The sequence below is a fragment of the Prenolepis imparis genome, unplaced genomic scaffold (assembly GCF_030444845.1).
Source record: "Prenolepis imparis isolate NDT839.2.m4 unplaced genomic scaffold, iyPreImpa1.0 SCAF_4, whole genome shotgun sequence".
Taxonomy (NCBI): Eukaryota; Metazoa; Arthropoda; class Insecta; order Hymenoptera; family Formicidae; genus Prenolepis; species Prenolepis imparis.
Window position 1 is genome coordinate 2,499,804 of NW_028141162.1, and position 13,427 is coordinate 2,513,230.

At 38.4% G+C, this 13,427-nt stretch overlaps 1 protein-coding gene across 1 annotated transcript in view; it reads right to left on the reverse strand.

The window, feature by feature from the left end:
• The window catches only part of Sei (potassium voltage-gated channel seizure), a 105,007-nt gene that overhangs the window by 54,250 nt on the left and 37,330 nt on the right, over window positions 1-13,427 (reverse strand). Inside the window, 1 exon segment of the mRNA XM_083035358.1 lies at window positions 11,848-11,995. Within this exon segment, the coding sequence (XP_082891484.1) occupies window positions 11,848-11,995 (148 nt within the window).

Below are 13,427 nucleotides of genomic sequence, written 5' to 3' on the forward strand. Positions count from 1 at the left end.
GTAGCTCGCGCGCTGGTTAACTCAGCAAGCCTGCAAATGCGCGTGGCGGCCGACGAGAAATTGTATAAATCCTAAGGTTATGGGGGTGGTCGATACCGCGCGATACGGAACGGAGGTCAGACCACCGCGAGTGAAGTGTGTCAGTGTTAGGTCAGACTTGCCAATCGATAAACAACCTCAACCAGCGCGGCACGACACGCGGCTGACGCGTGTTCGTGCGTGCGTGCGTATGCGTATCAGCGAATATACATGGACGATATATAATTGCAATTATTGTTGTTGTTTTATTAAACCACTTCCTTCTTCTCGCGCTATCCTCCAGTGTCCGTACAGATAAACGCGTGTTCGATCTCCGGTATCTTTTTTTTGAATTGCTCTCAATTCGCAGGCGGTACATTTGTAACGCGATTAAGTTCGATCAGGGGGAATTATTTAGCGAGATATGCACACATGTGTTGGTATGTTGCGTATGTATACGTTGTGTATAAACTAACGTACAAACAGCCAATTATAGACACCGTGTTCGAGTGCATTGCATAATACAATGATCTCCCGTGCGGCGCCCGCGGGAGCCATTTGTGCGCTGCCGCAACTATCCAATTGGCCGCTTCATTAAATTAACTGTTCCTCTTCTCTCTCCTCTATATTTCTCTCTTTCTCTCTCGTTGATTAAATGCACAAATATATATTTAAGAAAAAAATATTATAGCTCTATGCTCTGCTAAATTCTCGAATTAGTTGAAATTACAATACAATGGAATTGAGAGAATGCCAGTTGTAATAAATCCAATTAAAATCGCCTCGAACATCTGCGTACAGCTAAGTTACACGTTTGCGTAAAGTTTGTATTAGGAAATATGTTGAACAGGATAATTAGACATCGTATAGAATTGTGCCGCATTCTCTAAATTATAGTTTCACTCAAGAAATCTATTTTATTTCGATTGCCTCGATTTGCCCGCAGTTTTATGAGATACCACGCGGCTTAATTACCATCATTCGGATTTAATTAATTAATTCCTACCCCTAATGTGTCAGAGAATTTAACACAAAATTAGTCGGCGCGCGATAAAATTATTTTCTCGCTAATTGAACGTAAAAACTTGCAGGGTAATGAATGCGCGAAAGGGTTGAATGACGAGGGTAAAGCGTTTAATTCGCTGGAAAGTTTGAACGCGGATCGTCAACATCACGGTTGCAGATGCAAGAAATTCATGATGGCGAGCCTCAATCGCACAATCCTCTCCAACCCTATTTCAGAACTTGCGGCGCAGATAGAGACGAGAAGGCGGATGAAGATCCGTATATTTGGAAAGTATTCGATATACAATACGAATCGTCGAATCGACGACGTCAACGACGATTCGAAAGTAAGGCAGTGAGCGACTCGTCGATACACAAAGAGGAACGATCCTCCTTTGTCCCGATGCTCTTCGCCAGTTCTCGTTTCGCGAAATGATCTTTGCTCATCCCTTTTGGCTCGGTAATTGGATTTGTATGCATAAGCGAAGCTGCGAACGGGTCAAGTTCATCATTCAGGCAAATGAAGATGCGGTATTTATCATACGACGATACAGACCCGCGTATCTTTTATCCGACTATGATTCGCGAGATAGTTCTGGCCGAAACGTTCTCCAAGTGAAATTCTTCATCCAGAGATAAGCAATACTGAATTAATGAAAACTGTAGGGAAAAAATCGTGACTTCTTACTCTGATAAATTTTTCCCGCATCACGTGGAACAATTTCGTAGAGAAACTGACAGCGCGAATAAATTCAACTCGTTGAACGATCGGCTCTCGAAGATGAAACTATTAGCAACGAACGGAGTTATCGGCGTCGAAAACAGCTAGAAGCCGTCAGTAAGATCGATGGATTCTGCACCGATATTTATCGCGGTTATTTCGCGTTCCGCGTGTCGCAAGGGTTGAATTTTATCGCCGGATGCGATCAGGCGAGTTGCGCGCGCGGTAGATTTATCGACATTTACAGCGTCGAAGTAACCCTGACATCGATTCTCTCAACGGCCGTGTTGACAGAGTGATTTCGTAATACAAATAGAATTAGATGCACGTAATAGTATGCTGTTCTTTTTCCCGGATAAAAAAAAACAGTAAACTATTGAAACACTTCGGACGCCGATTTTTCATTTTAGAAACATATAGAAATAAATTCCATGTATATATACACGCAGGAGGTATATTCAATTTTTTAATGTACGTTTCTCTCTCTTTCTTCCATTATTAAAGACTTATTTTCGAATGACTTTTCTTTTCGAGAGTACGAATGAATAAATCCAATCCAATTCAAATTAATCAAAGATCGTATCGCTTTTTTTTTCAGAATTTGATACGTTCGACGGGCGGCGTATGAAAAAGCCATTAGTGCAATTTTCTCAATCAGAAAAATATCAGACTGCATTTATTCGTTCGCATGTCAATAATTTCCGCGCGGCATGTCGTTAGCGTCGTGGTGACATTTCCAACGGAAATGGCGCGTCTGCAGTGACGATAATTTGTTTTCGGACGAAATAGACGCGCAATTAAGAAAGCTCGATACTTCCCCTCATGTATCCTCCCGTTTTAAAACCGCGTCTTCGTTATTTCAAATTGACCATTTCGCTTGAGCTCTCGCGATAAAAATGCAAATGAATATAATGTTATTATTTTAAGTAAGTATATAATGTATTTTCTTCTGACAGAATTATACTTTCAAGAAGATTGTTTGCGCTTGAAAGTGACTTCTTCTATCGCAAGTTTGTACGCATATGAAAAGGAATGAATTATTGCCGTAAAGAAAATGATGAATGCTAACTTCTTCTGTTAATGCGATTAGCAAAACGTTCTTGCAAAGTAGCGCTTTCACTATGATTTGATCAATTTTCTGATTTGATTAATTGTAATATTCTGATTATAAATGTGCGTGGATAAAAATGTGTGCTATGATGCTAGATATTATATAGTTTCTCCACGCCCCCTTTCAGTCGTGCACGTTATCATTAGATGTGTACGAGAAATTAGAGCGGAAAATAGCGTTCTCGCATGTTTAAATCAGTTTTGCAATAATATACTCGCGATTATGATTTCAAAGCATCATCTCCAGACTTTGATAATTGCACACGTGTATCGTTGCTAATCAAATTACGCAATATTTACATATTGCAATAAAAAAAAGATTCTTAAAATTTCCCTTCGAAGCTTTAATCTGTATAATTATAGTATTAGGTTATACTTTATCAAGCTCGCGCCAGTTTTTCCACCAACAAAACTTTCGCCATGACTTTATTTTACTATGATTAATTACAGCTATTTAGCTTTTTCTCATAATTGTCTCACGATATGCACAGCTGTGTTATAAATCGGTGTGACCTCAAAAGCCGTTTTTACGATTCCTACGTTAATTAACTTCAAAGCGAGCGAGCTCCATCCTTGGAATCGACTGGAATGCGTGTTCTCACGCGAAGGTCTCCAAGAGCGTGTATAAGGCTGTATTTCGTCGCGGAATTAGTGTATTTTACTCGGCCAAAAATGTGGTCGACGAACGCTAATTTGGAGACCCTCGCGCGGCGCAATTCCAATATCTTAAAATCTGAAGTTGATATGTTAATTTCCCTTCTACGAATTTAACTCCAATGCATCGTTTTTATATAAGCGATAAAAAAGCAACCTGATATATGTATATTAGTAAAATATTTAAACAAAAATGGAGAAAAATAAAATAGCGAGAGAGAAATAAAAATAGAAGAAAGATTCTCCTATCAAAAAGTAATTTCCATTACTATGTAAAAACGACATTCACACAGAATTACAATCTGACAAATTAAATAAAGTATTAAAATACTGATGCTTTTCTCTCTGAACATTTCTCTATGTCTCTCTCTCTCTTTTTCTCTCTGATTCAATCCTGACACGACGGCACACAAACACGTATTTGCATCAACATCGAATAATGATCGAATCTTGATTGAACTTCAATCTTAATTTACTCCAACAATAAGATATATAATTCAGAAATAGTATATATCGCTAGTGGTAAATATAAATTTAAATTGGTAGACTGAAACGTTGTGAACATAATTGAAAACTTTTGCTAGTTACGTCGAATTTAAGTCTACCAATTTAAATAAGATATATGTATTAATATACTATCATCTATCTTGTAAAAATGCGTTTAGCAAATGTTAAATCATCATTCAATTAATTAAAATAAAGACCAGCTGCAATCAATAATTAAAAATCTCAATACAATATAATACTCCATACATATGTATATATATAAGTATAAGATACACTGTAAATTATACTCATTACGCATTCAAGGAATTAAGTATAGATTAAGTCAGACATAGGACGAAATGATGAGATAATTTCGTTGCATGAAAATAATTAGGCAAGAAATTCTTTATATCTATATAATATCTCTATATACATATATATATATACACACACACTGACGGATCTTGGGGGGTTAACCCCCTCCCCTTGCAAATTAAAAGAAACAGTTTTGCTGAATTTGTTTAAAAAATATAAATAAAGAAAAACAAACATTAAAGAGCTATCGACGTCGTTGATCCTGGAATAAAAGCTAATAATAAAACCAAAAATATTAAATAAAATAATTTTGCAAAACCTCCCTCCATTATCGACGTCAGGATCCGCTAATGTGTTAAACTAATATACAAGTGACAAATTATCGCCATTCTTGGAGATAATTCCTCGAATCGCTGATTCATTTTCTTACATCGTTTGCGCGTCGTTTTATTTTTACATGACGTTTCAACAAATAACGATCCTTTTGATTGAGAGATTCCTATTGTCATTCGGCATTTGTGTTTGAACCTTCGCATATAGTTTGACGCGGTTACGTGTCAACCATAGTTTACCCTGAAATACGTTGCGTCGCCTTGAAATTCAATGCCCGGAGCGCGATATTACCCTTCTTCCGGGCTTCGCACATATCCGCTGTCTCGGCAGCGAGACGTACCTAACAGGCATATTTTTTATAATCAACGTAACGTCATTACAAGTCTGTTTTGACGAAATAATGACTTTTTTGAATTTCTATAAAAGAATCGTACTAATAGATAACGATTCTCTTCAATGGTTCAAAAATCACAAAAATGTAATCGCAAAATTATTAAAAGCGCTTGCTTCATAATACAAGTTAGAATAGAAACGGCGATGAGATTATTATGCGACAAGTCACCTTGAAGCTGACCTTGCGACCCCGGAAATGACAAGTCTAGAGCTAAACTGGACATTGCTTAATGGCGACCGTATGGTCAAGCTTAACGATGACCGTAAATCACTCGCCGATCATGCACGACGCCTGAGTAAAACAAACGGTAGCGTAACCTCATAATCATCACGGAAGATGGCAAAGCCGATATATTTATCAACGTCATCCGTAGACTTGAGTTCTCTCATAAAATATTGTATAACGCACAGAATATAATTCCGACTCACTCGGTATATATCCGAATAGTATCCCTCGGTTTTTCTCGGATTCGTGAGAGAGAATAGCCGCTAATTTCTCGCCTGTCCAAACTAGAAAACCACAGAATAAATCTTAGCGCGGGTCGATAGAGTCGGGACTATCCTAAATCCCTTCTGGCTACGAACTTCCGGGGAGAGAATGCCGGCTGGGCGATGCTCTGCGGGCAGGAGGATTATAAGACGATTTGTCGCCGGATGGGTGGAGCCTGAAATTACCTTACACCGACAAAGTTGTGGCGTTATCAAAACTGCTTTGTGCTCCAAGCACTGGAAACTTGTCATCGCGTTTCGAAAAACAAATAATAAATTTAAATATCGCACGATACATATATTTTAAGAAACTTTTTAATACGCCGGTCTAGAAATCACGAAATAAAATATTCGAGACTTTTTTTTATTGAAAACCATTGTTTGATATTCGCAACGTTTCTTTAATTTGGATTAATTTTTTCATTCGAACTCTCTAAACTTTATAGTCAAATCTACGGACTGTAAATACATCAGATTTGTCAAATTGATTCACAACAATTTCGTGTGCATATTATGTAATTACTTCTGTTTATTTGTCTCCTCGTTATTTCGCGGCGTCGCGTGTTAACGAGGTTTACTCTTAAAACGTGCATCGACCTAGCTTCTGGTCTCTTATCATCCTCAACTAGATGCAGTGAATTTCTTCACGTCTATACTCCACGTTCCTTAACGTGGTTCTCGAGTCACTTCATGGTCACGAACGGTCTTTTGCGCGAGATACAATCTTACGACGCAAACAAACGCATTCATTCATTCGGCCGCGTGTTCTCTCCATTCATTAAGCCTTCGACAAGTTTGTCTTAAACTGTTGTCAATTATTTCAATTAGACCTTTCCCGATTCAGCGTTGTAAAACACGACATTTTTATCTTGCATAAAAATCTTGCCATGTAATATATGCTTTGGAAAAATTTATTTGTAAAATTAGTTGAATCGCGTGATTTCTGTGTTTTACTGAAAAATAAAATGGTCCAAATAACTTTCAATTAATACCGCAATGTAAAGTTATATGACAATAATTGCATATGAATAGATAGAATCTTTATAATGATCCGATATAGAAATATGCCAGTACATATAATAGTGCTTGTTATTCTATGCTGACAATTCATTTTCAAGGTAAGTCGACTCTGCCCATGTTTTATCCTTGCCAGTAATCGAAGTTAATTCAACCTTAGCGTGATAAAAATCATCTATCGCGTCTATTATGGATGAAGAATACGACGAGGACTCGGAATACCTAAAACTGCGCTCGAGGCGCAAAAATCATTACCATTCTTTTGCGCATATAGCCTTGCGCGGAAATGGCTCCTCAAACTTCACGTCGCGACATTGCGTGACTCGCCTTGAAACGCACAGTGAGAACCCGATGGAATATTCTCTCAGTCACCGTCGTCGTCGGTTTAATGGAGCTTTCGGATTATTCAGCAACGAGATGCCGCCGCCGCCACGAGAAAACTAAGTTTCATCGCGAGATGCGCGTCCTTGTCGCGAACTTTTCAGAGAGAGTTGTCCTTTTTACCGCGACTTTTACCACACAGCGAGAGAGCCGTTTGCTTCCCATTCTTCGCGCCATTTCACCCAACCGCGGGATTTTGATGTTGTTCGCCAAACCGTTTGAATATATAAAAGCACGAATTACGTCAAGTCTCTCTGCGATTGCGAGAATTCTGTCTTACTAAATTAAAAATATTCTTGCTGTTTCATTTGCATTACATTCGCAAACGTCCACATTTGCCTTGACGATGTTTAAAAACGACCGTAAAAATATATAATATTTCGCTATTTCTTCGGTAGTTAATTTCATGCAACGGTAAGTTGATTCATGATTCATGAGATTAGAAACTAAGTCAAACTGAATGTGTTTTGAAATATTTACGATGTCGTATAATTTGCAAGGCATTCGTTTCAATTTGCATTTAACGTTAGACGTTCTGTAACATCTATACATGTAAACAGATTGATCATGTATCAGAAACACAATATAGTATAATAAACGTTGCAATGTAAAAATATGCGCCTACCACATTGTGCACGACGAAGAATCGTACAATCTCCATTTTAGTCGCGAGCTTATTGTGCGATCGCGCGCGGTGCAAGCTCGACAAGCTCGCATTCTCCATTCGACATCTATCTTCGGTCACGCATTGTGTCCGCGCGGCTCGATTAGGGTTGGCTTTTCGATTGTAACACGTGGTCGCGTGCAACCCTCGTTTGCTCGGGTTCACCTTGAAGACGGAGCCGCCGCGCTCTCTCTCTCTCTCTCTCCGTTAATTTCTGTCCGCCTCAAGGTCGTAGGCGCGATCGCATTATTCTCCGTCGTTTTTCGTGCTTCCCGGTCCTCGACGTGCTTTATGCACGTCCTGTTAAGCACGGTGTTGCGTGCCATCCACGAGCTTGCAACTCTGAAACTAACCGCCACCGTCTCGCTGCCCGGTTTCTACCTCGGTTGTCTTCCAACATATGTAATAATAAGACCCCCGTGACAATCGAAGAGGAAAAGTTTCAAGGCCGGGGAATATAATAAATTCTAACATAAGAATGCAAAGTATACGAATTGCTAATTTACACACGCCATAACAAACTTGACAAGCAATTTTCCAAATTCGTCGAATAAAAAATTGATTGTTCGAAAGCAAGAAAGTTTACGTCTCTCAAGTTTTAATAATGTATATTTAAAGCGTATCGCGATTCTGTCACGCAGATATATTCCAGATCATATTGGAGACGTGTTTGTTACATCCTTCATTAAAATTCATGGAAACTACGTTGAGTATGAAGTAAATTCGATTTCTCTATCCGAATCGTGCTTTGGTTACCTGTATTATTCATCAAAGGCATGAAGAGAGAAACTAAGTAAAGCTCCTTTATTGGTTCGTAAATCTATTTTCGGTTGTTTATTATGTTTCCTCGATAGTTATACTTCGGAAATTATATGTTGTCTCTGAGCGTGGCGAACTTGAGGAACGGCTCAGGTGTCTTTTATTGAAAAGTCTCTGGCGAAAACATATTTTTCTATCTCTTTACTACGATCTAGAGATCTCTTTACTGTGATATATACAAAACTTTTAGCTAGAACTAAATCCAGCATAGACTGTGGAAAACTTTGCGGTTATCATCGGCAGACAAATGGAGGGTGAAATTAAATTCCTCGGGTGGTATCGAGCCAATACATATCATGAGATTATGATATATTTCCCGTATCGCGTAATTAATGTCTGTCGATATCCAACGACCCATATTTTTTTTTACTTTTAAATAATTTTTAAATAATGATAAATTATATTTTTAATTTATTTTTAATTTTATTTACGCCGGCCGAAAAGGCGTTATTTAAAGTATTTACTTAAAAAACAGAGAAAAATATAGAATCGAAAGGATCTGAATAGCTCAGTTGGAAGAGCAGTCGCCCGGCAAGCGAAAGGTCTCGGGTTCGGTTCCCGATTCAGCGACTTTCGGATCTATATTTTTCTCTCGCATCCAATTCTTTAGGGGGGTTAGAGGGGATGTATGGAATAAAAATCTCAAGTATGAGATTATTCCATACAAGAAAAGACTTGGCAATATACCAAGTAGTAAAAATTCGTGCTCTGTGCACAATTAATTTAATTCCAGCGAAAAATTAAATTTCGTTGGAATACGCATCAACATCCGCGTTCGGCTCTTAAGGCCTATCACTTATATATTTGTATTTTAATACGGAAGAGCCTTAATAATAATTCTTATTGTTTATATTTTTAATTTGTGATGAGCGAATGGAAAGATTAATGTAAAATCGTTGTGGTTTCGATACTTTATCCTCTCCGTTTTTATAAACTTAGTTCGCAATAATACAATGCTAGAGAAAAAAACAAAAAGACGCCAAAGAAGAGCTTTTAATCGGATTGAAACTGCGAATACAGCAACGTGTATAAAATAAGTATAAAAAAATCGCCATGCATTAAAAGCGATACGAGAGGATATAACGGCGTTCGAATTCCCAAGATTCTCCATTCGCTCGGAATTGCACGGCGAAACCGAAATTGCTCCCGGCGAGAAATGATCGATCGATCCGCCGCTCCCAACGATGCGGAAATAAGCCCTCCGGAGAAGCGCAACGTCATGCTTCGAGAATAAAAAGGGGCCCGCGAAGGGGTGGATTTGTTCTCCGAGTCTCGTTTCTAACGAGCGTCTCGACGCTCGTAAATCGGTTGGGACGATCGAAAGGAGATTTCTCGGGCTCGTAACTCTGAATAACGAAACGTAATTCGTACGAAGCAGAATCGATTACCGACGACGACGACGACGAGGATGATCGTTGTTTACGTATTCTTCCGTCGCGTCGCCGTTTCCGCAACATTCGGCTGTTTACTTGAGCGTGTTGCTCGCGATCGTACGGATTTTGGAGCTGTCAGATATTGCACCGCGTGTTCGCCGGATGAGCTCGAATCGCGAAACACCACCCGGTGCAACGCGATATCAAAATCGATCATCCGCCGCGAGATATTTGTCCGTACATATTGGATATGCGTGTGTCTCTTCTTCGAAACAAAACTTGTACGAGATAAAACGGCTTCGAATTGCAATATCGTCTGTTTGCTCGAATGCAGAAAATTAAAAATTTAATAAATGAATTTTAGCAGTGCATGTTCATTAATAAATTGAGGTAAATCGAAAATGTAAATGTTTGCAAATCTAAAGCTACAGCACATTTTTAAATAATGTATTTCTTAATATTATCATCGTATTTTATGTATCAATATTATCATCGTATTATATATATATAATTCGGTAACAAATTTATCATGATTTATAAAATATATTCTTGATTATCTGTCATTCGCAGAAACGAAGATATATCCAGATAAATTGTTTGGCAACTTTTTTTAGCACAGTTTGAGCCAATATTTTCATAGAATAAATTCGCAAAAGTTTCCCGGAATAATTATTTCGCGGAATCTCGAATAATAAAAAAAGGGGTTTACTGCGTTTATGTCGTTTTTGCGATATATTAATGTCAACATTAATGACGAGTTGAATCCTAAGCACGAAGAAATATTATACTCATGCCGTTGTAAAAGTATAATAAATAAGAAATTGGAGAACGTTTTCGCGCGAGTTTATAATATCTATGAATCACATCGAATATACAGAAGAGAGACTCGATACAACCGATCGACAGTTCGATAGTTGTTTGTCGATCTCTTTCGGCTAGTCTGACGTTCCTCCGTTGGACGTGATTGTTTATTCAAGCGCGTTTCGCCAAAGTCTAGCTATAATTACAAGCCAATCACGAATGTTACTCGGAATTTGAATAATACTCCAACGATCTAACATGCGGTTGTACAACACTCGATTGACTTGCTCAACTGCGAACGAGCAAAATAAATCGATTTCAAGTTGTTCAAAGTTGTTCGTGTGTAAGAAAAGGAAGTTTACGAGAAGTCTGGGACATCTTGCGGACGGAATAATCTGGTAATCCAATTCGTTTAAGAAGACGCGAGAGCGTTGAAAATATAAAAGGACGAAAGACAGAGGAGAGAAAGAGAGAGACGGCTCGCAGAACCGTGACTAAAGTTTTAAAGTAATTGGCACCACGAGAATATAGGTTAGTCGATGTTAGCACTGTTAATGTCTTGCCAGCTACTTTGCGCAGTAATCGATCGGGTAACACGAGCTACCGAAAAGGCAATACGTCCGCCCGCTGATTGCCCGACTCATCGTCGCGATACCACTGATGTATCGTGATATCGTTAGCGAGGCGAGAGAGAGAGAGAGAACTCCGCTTCGTTACTCTGATTGCCATGCAATGCTACTTAATTAAATCCCCTGTACTCTCCGAGGTACATCCTATAACACGAGCTGATTACCTACACTCTGACAGCAGGGAATAATATTGCACGAGGAACTCGAAATGTAATCGCATATCTTAATTATTGTGTTTACACATTACGGCAAATATGATTAAACTTTGAAATGTCTGAACTTTACTTCAAAGACACATTCGCTCTATTTTATTATTTAATTTTAATCTAATAAGAATTATTAAAAGAGATGAACTATTCCAAGGATTAATTGTTAATTAATCAAATATAAAAAGAAATATAAATGTTGCACAAATTAAATTATTTAAAAATTATTTTTTTTTATTTCTCTATAGAGAGTGTATAAGAGATTAAAGTTTGTTTTATTAGAATTAACTAAATATTTCAATTTATATACATATATTGAAAAGATGTGCAAAGGGGACAAAATTCTATTTTATTATAAAATGAAATAAATATTTTTAATTTTTAAAAATTAAATCGGGCAAAATTTTTGATGAATTTGACAAATATAACTCACCAGTTCTCAGAAGCGTCCTCGTCGAGGATGGTCCCGTCAGCAAGTCGATGAGGCAAATTAGTCGTGCGCGGTCGATTCCGGACCCTCGGTGGACCAACGACGCCAGTCCTCGACAAGCCAGCTCGGAAGGATGCCCTTGCCCTGTCGACTGCTCGAGTCAACGTCATTGAGTCTCATTAGTACTGTTAGTAGTCGGTGTTAGAGCGAAATGGCAAATAGCGCTTTGCATAAATTTATACCATCGCAAGAAACGGCAATTACGCCTCCACGACGGCCGATATGCATCGCGACAGTTTTTATTATTATTTACATACGCGATGCTCGGCTAATGTATTTATACAAAACGTGCAAAATAAACATATAGAAGCATGTGCGAGACGCAAGCTTTGTAATGTTTTGACATGTCCGGTCTCAACCGAACAACACGCGTACGTGATTAATAATAAGTGCCAATTAGGCAATTCGATTAAGCTGGCGTTAAAGCTGCCAAACAATTTGCGATAATAAATGTAATGTTTATTATTTGATACTATTCTCTTTCTCTCTCTGTTATAACGTTGTTATCATTTTTTAATGTACATCACTGCTTTCATAATCGCCAAAGAAATAATTTTTAAAAATTGTGTACGAGTTCTCTTATATATACATATATACACATTTTATACTTCTTTTTACAATATTAACGGTTTGAATAAAATTTCATGTGTGCTACATATTTAATATCTAACGAGGTTTACTGTTTAATGTCTCTGTTGAAACCTTAATGATTCGAGAAACACTGATTACCCCCCGCCGGAAGTTAACGATTGATTTAACTTTGTCGACTCTGCATTATCACGCCCGAACTTGTCACATCGAGTGTACTTGAAAATCCATTTGCCACGCCGCTCTGCAAGAATACACTTGACAAAGATAAGTCAGTCAACGTTGGACTTTTAATTCATCGCCCAGCGCGCGTTTCGCGACGTCTGGCATGCAGATGACAGAATGTGCAATCCCCATTTCCGCTCCGTTGCTTGAGTTCGCGCCAACCGTGGCCGTTGAACTTTCCCTAAAATATTATGCCTGTCTTTGAATCTTCGTTCTTCGACGTCGCCAAAATTTCGTCGGTCTCTCCGCTTGAAAAATGACGCGTTTAGTTTCACGAAGAAACACTCGAAATAAGAGACACGCATCATTTTTCATATATGTATGTTTGTATCTCTCATCGCAGATTTAAAATCCCTCAAATCTCATCCGAATATCGTCGTCGTGTTAAAACTCATTATTATTCATCGGAAAACGATATGTCCGGTGCGCGTCAAGGCGCGTCAAGGCGAGTTGAAAAACGCGATTGTCGACGAAAATTCGTGGTATTTGCTCGTTACGTTTAATCGGTATGCAAATGCATGCGCTTGAAACGCCACCGATGACAAAGAAATTCCAATTAAAAAATATTCGCGCAAGCTGGAGAACGAAATTACAGCCATAATCGCTTATTGCCCACTCCCTGGCGTGTCGTTTAAGAAAAATAGCAAATAAAGAGAAGCTGTGAAAAGAGTGCAATCATGTATGTACGACAATCGACAACATTCTCGATT